The 4,797-nt window shown below is 38.5% G+C and overlaps 1 protein-coding gene across 1 annotated transcript; it reads right to left on the bottom strand.

Annotated features, from left to right (window-relative positions):
* Positions 1–978: 978 nt before the first annotated feature.
* Positions 979–4,216, bottom strand: LOC133723838 (transcription factor bHLH77-like). Its single transcript, XM_062150703.1, has 7 exons — positions 4,053–4,216; positions 3,833–3,991; positions 2,525–2,693; positions 2,279–2,334; positions 1,962–2,030; positions 1,787–1,864; positions 979–1,499 (listed from the first exon to the last, which is right to left on the bottom strand). Exons 1-7 carry the CDS (start codon positions 4,110–4,112, stop codon positions 1,383–1,385), a joined length of 708 nt encoding a protein of 235 aa, XP_062006687.1. The 5' UTR covers positions 4,113–4,216; the 3' UTR covers positions 979–1,382.
* Between the last annotated feature and the right edge of the window lie 581 nt (positions 4,217–4,797).

Below are 4,797 nucleotides of genomic sequence, written 5' to 3' on the forward strand. Positions count from 1 at the left end.
TCAACAACCAGCCTATATAAGTTCGGGTCATGATTCTTCTGGTGTAGTTGGTAATTATCTCAAATTTTGATTGGAACATTCTAAATGGCTTATGAATAAGAAGTTGCTCATATTTGTTTGCTAGGAAGTGACGTTCTGTTGGTATCACAATTAGGCGAACGGAGGGCTAGTCGATAATTTTTTCCCTAGAAGGCACAAAATTGTTCTTTATTTGTAAGTTCGCTAAAAAAGCGAGTTCAACTAGATTCGTAATGAGTTACATTTGCTTGATAGGTGTTCGGGACTTTCTTGCCTGTTATCTTATACAAGTACAAATTTAGTCAAAAATAAATAAAGTCCTCTCTCTCTCCTCCCCCCCCCCCCCCCCTCCCCACTAGGATCTTTGACAATGTACTTACCTCTTACTTTAGATCCTACATACTTGGTTAGCACTACACCAATTTTTCAATCAGACGACAGTGAAACAGTTTTTCACTGTCGTCTGATTATAGACTTTGCTGTTGTCTATCTCAATGCCGTCTGATACATGGATCAGACAATACCAAAAAACTGTCGTCTGATAAAGTTTACTACAACAGCGACTACTATGCTGTTTGTTGTCTGAACACCAAGAAAAACAACAGCGGCTTATATACTTACTGTTGTCTGAATGTTGTGCCACACAACAGGGGCTTATATGCTTGCTGTTGTCTGAAGGCTATGCCAGACAACAGGGGCTTATATGCTTGCTGTTGTCTGAAGGCTTAGTCAGACAATATGTACTTGCAAATCCCATTGTCCATCCATTACTGATACTATAGATTTCTCCAAAAAAACTGTTGTTTGTTGTTTTGCTGGACAATGACTTTCTCGTTCTTTTAGTCCTTATCGTATTATAGTTAGATGGCTCATACAACAGTTTTTGTTAGGCATTTTGTGATGATCAATTATTGGACAATAGTTTTTAGCTGGATTGAACGGTATGATAGACATTCAAAATGACATCACATCCAAAACACATTCATTTATGTTAAAATCCAATACATTCATCCATATATCCAACAAAGTCATTACATCAACAGAACTAGTTTTCTAACAAAATTTAGTAAAATGTTGAAACCAACCAAGTCTTGAAGAACACACCTTATGATGACAATGAAGATGCCAGCAGAAGTTGCATCAACAACAACCTTTACTTTCGCATCAACAACAACCTTTACTTTCGCTGTTGAGTGAGCTTAGTAGAGAATCCACTGGCAGCCGTCTTGTAACTGCTAATATGATATACTACCAGGTTCACACTACATTAGTACATTCAGAAAATAGATTTCTATTACACCAGATGCAAAACTAATTAAGCACATTCCGAACCAATTGGGACTTGAAGAGTTTATATTCCGAGTTTATGTTGTTCTTTCAAAGCTACCACCAACCTGCATATGCAGCCATTCGGCTTGCGAGCCCGTCACATACTCCCTTGGTGTGTGTGGTCCAAATAACAACGCAGCTGCATCAAATTGCTGTGCACCAGGAAAAACACCTTTAAGGTAAGAAAATTTTACAGCATATAGAACGTAAAAATATTCACAGTAACAAGATTACTCAACATGTCACGTCCACCAAATAAGACTAGAAGGTTCGAGGATATAGAGATGGGTAAATGTCAAGGTGTTAATAGAAAGGAAAGCATTTTTGAGAATTATAGTGCGAACCAACATGGTGATGATCTACATTTCCAGACAGAAAATGGTTTCAAACTTCACAAGTCAGTGGCCTCTATGTAAGTATTAAGGTGCAGTAGACTTACATCTTTTGAAGGAAACGCTTCAATGGCGGGATTCATGTTCACCCTTGAATTGACTGCTTCAAGGTTCAACGAAAGGAACTAAAGAATCCAAATTAACAGAGAGATTCAGGTTTAACAGTTTAAAGCAAAACCATGTACCAGTTAGCAATAGATAGAGCCTGATGGGGATAGATACCTCGACTTGGCGCTGCAGTGACTGGATGTAATTAATAATCTCATCAACAACAAGTGCTTTCCCAATAACCTTCTCAGAAAAAAAGTACACCAGGATATGTAAGGAAACATACTAAGTGAAACAAAATTAAACTCAGAATACAGAGCCCTGGCCTAGATAATTTACTGAGATGTTTTTAAAGTTGTCTAGTAATCAGAAGTAGTACCAAAGATACCAAATTCATCTTCAATTCCCTATACTTCATTCTGTAGGAAATACTACCTACATGTGCTAAGTAATTTGACTGACCTAAAACCAAGTAGAGATAACATAAATACCTTATTACATCCAGGAACCAAATCCTGAAGAATTTTCATCCTCTGGCTGATCTTTTCTGATAATAAAAAGTCAAAGCATGCCATCATCTTCAATAAAACATAGTGCCCAAGAGAAAAATTCAGTCAAACACACCATCACTTCAGTCAAACATAATAACCAAAAGAAACAAACCATGCAATGAAGAAGATCTTGCTCTTCTGGCAATTCTCTGATTGCATATCGGCAATCATTTTCAGGCAACGAACCAGTGAAATCATCATAACTTTCAGCTGGGCCTCCAGTCTTTTCTACCACAACCTCTTTCTTCTTCTCATCAATCTTAAAAATCACATAGCGAAAGGCCTTCTTTCTCTGCAGTTCCAAGAATGTGTTGCGGCAGTCCTCAGCAACACCCATGCCAGAGGAAGCATTTCCCTGAATAACAAAGACCCATAAGTCAAGTACTCCAACCCACATTAACTACCACTCATCAATTTCTCACAGTATAAGATAATCAAATTTCAGTTCAAAACATCATATAACAGATCCTTCCAGCAGAACAAGCACCATACCACTTGAATGTACCACCAAATAAGATTGAGTTAAAAAAAAAAACATGATGCTTAACCTTTCGAACCTGAAAGAAATTTTTTTTTTCTTAGAGAGGTAGAGTGATTATGCTCTATGCCCCAAACTTCAAAGTGTCTTTGGGTAAATTTCCAAACTCGAAAACAACCAGTTGGAATTACAGAAGCCTTAATGGCACTCAACAATAAAAACTTAAACGAAAAACGAATTTCAATTCAAACCAAGACCCCATAACATGCAATGAAAGAGATCCCAGTCCCCAGATATTACCACATACAAAGTTCAAAACTAAGCAAATCCTGTCACGAAAAAAAAAATCACCAAAAATTACAGAAATTACTACCAACAATATATATTTGCCTCAGTTAACAGTAATTCCAATACATAGTCCAGTACAGATCATAAAAAAAGGCAACTTCAACCAGAAAATATGGATTTCCTTTCAACCCATTTTACTTCACAAACATATAAACAGAGCAAAGAGGATTAATTTATCTAGTTGATAAAACCATTCCACTCAAATACCTATATCTCTAACCCCAGCACAAACAAAACTAAAAGAAGAAGAACACAACAGCAAAAAACACAAATTTCCGAACCTGCAATCCCTACTCTCCAAACCAAACTCATATCTATTACTCCTCTTCTTCCTCTACCATTTGAACACACCACTGAACCACATTTGGAAAAAAAATTATATTGCTATTACAATACTTAAAGGCCTCGGCAGATACTAAATCTTAGCCAACTCTTCAATTAAGCATAAACATAACAAACTCTGAATCAAAACTCTGAAATTACAGAATCAAATTCAATCACAAAAAAAAAACCCCAATTCAGTAACCCTAACCGTAAAAGCTAATCAAACTCAACACAATAAAACTCAATTCCCAATTTCCGAAACCCAGAGTCAATAACATGAATCAAAAGAGAAAACAAAAACCCCAACAAAAACGAAAAAAACATAGAAATCTGGGAAACAATACCTTCGATACAAAACGCTTTCTCTCCACCGATCTGAATCTTGCAGACAGATTCGACACAGATCTTCTTTCCCCTCGCAGCAAAATGAAATCACCACTCTCTCTCGGTCTCTTTCTCTCTCTCGGTCTCTTTCTCGCTCTCTCTGTTTCGACTGTACTTCCTCTAGAAACCACGAACGAAATATTACAAAACGATGGCATCCAAATCTCACAAAAATTACAGTCTTGATGATATCGATGGGTTGAATGACGCAAGTAGCGAGCATACCGGAGGCTCTACCATTGATGAAGGTCGTTCGCGTGGTCGCTGGGCTGGTGGTGCTGCGAGGCACACGCAACATCGGTGCGATGGCGGCGCTGGAGCTCCTCATGGATGGCGGAGGTTTTGGCGTGGCAGAGGTTTTGGCGTGATGGCGGTGAAGCAAGGAGGTGTGCCTAGTTTTGTAGGGATGGCGGAGCTCTCTGAGTTCCGATCTATGGTCGGAGTTTTGGGGCTTTGGTCCTCTGTGCAATCCTTACTCTAAATATGACGAACTCCAGCTAAGTTTGAGAGGATCTGCCTTCAAACTGCTTAGTAGAGACGGGTTCGTGGTCTGAGAGCGGGCTGAGGGCGGGGCTGAGAGTGGGACTGAGGGAGGGCTGAGGGCAGGACCGAGGGATGAGAGAGAGAAGGTGATTTTCAGCTGGAGGCCGGAGTGGGTATTTTGCTCGATGGAATGGAGGAAAGTGTTAAGTGTTAAAGTATAAGTCAAACCCTAACTAAAGTCAGCTATTGATTGTATCGGAAAAAAAAAAAAAAAAAAAAAAAAAAAAAAAAAAAAACTCAAACGACATCAAATAAGGTGCATTGTCTGAAACTCATGTGACAATAGACAAATTAAAAACCATTGTCTGAACCACTTAAATCAGACAACATCTTTCAGTAGCCATTGGCTTACAAGATATCAAACAACAGACACCTAATAACA

The sequence above is a fragment of the Rosa rugosa genome, chromosome 7 (genome assembly GCF_958449725.1).
Source record: "Rosa rugosa chromosome 7, drRosRugo1.1, whole genome shotgun sequence".
Lineage (NCBI taxonomy): Eukaryota > Viridiplantae > Streptophyta > Magnoliopsida > Rosales > Rosaceae > Rosa > Rosa rugosa.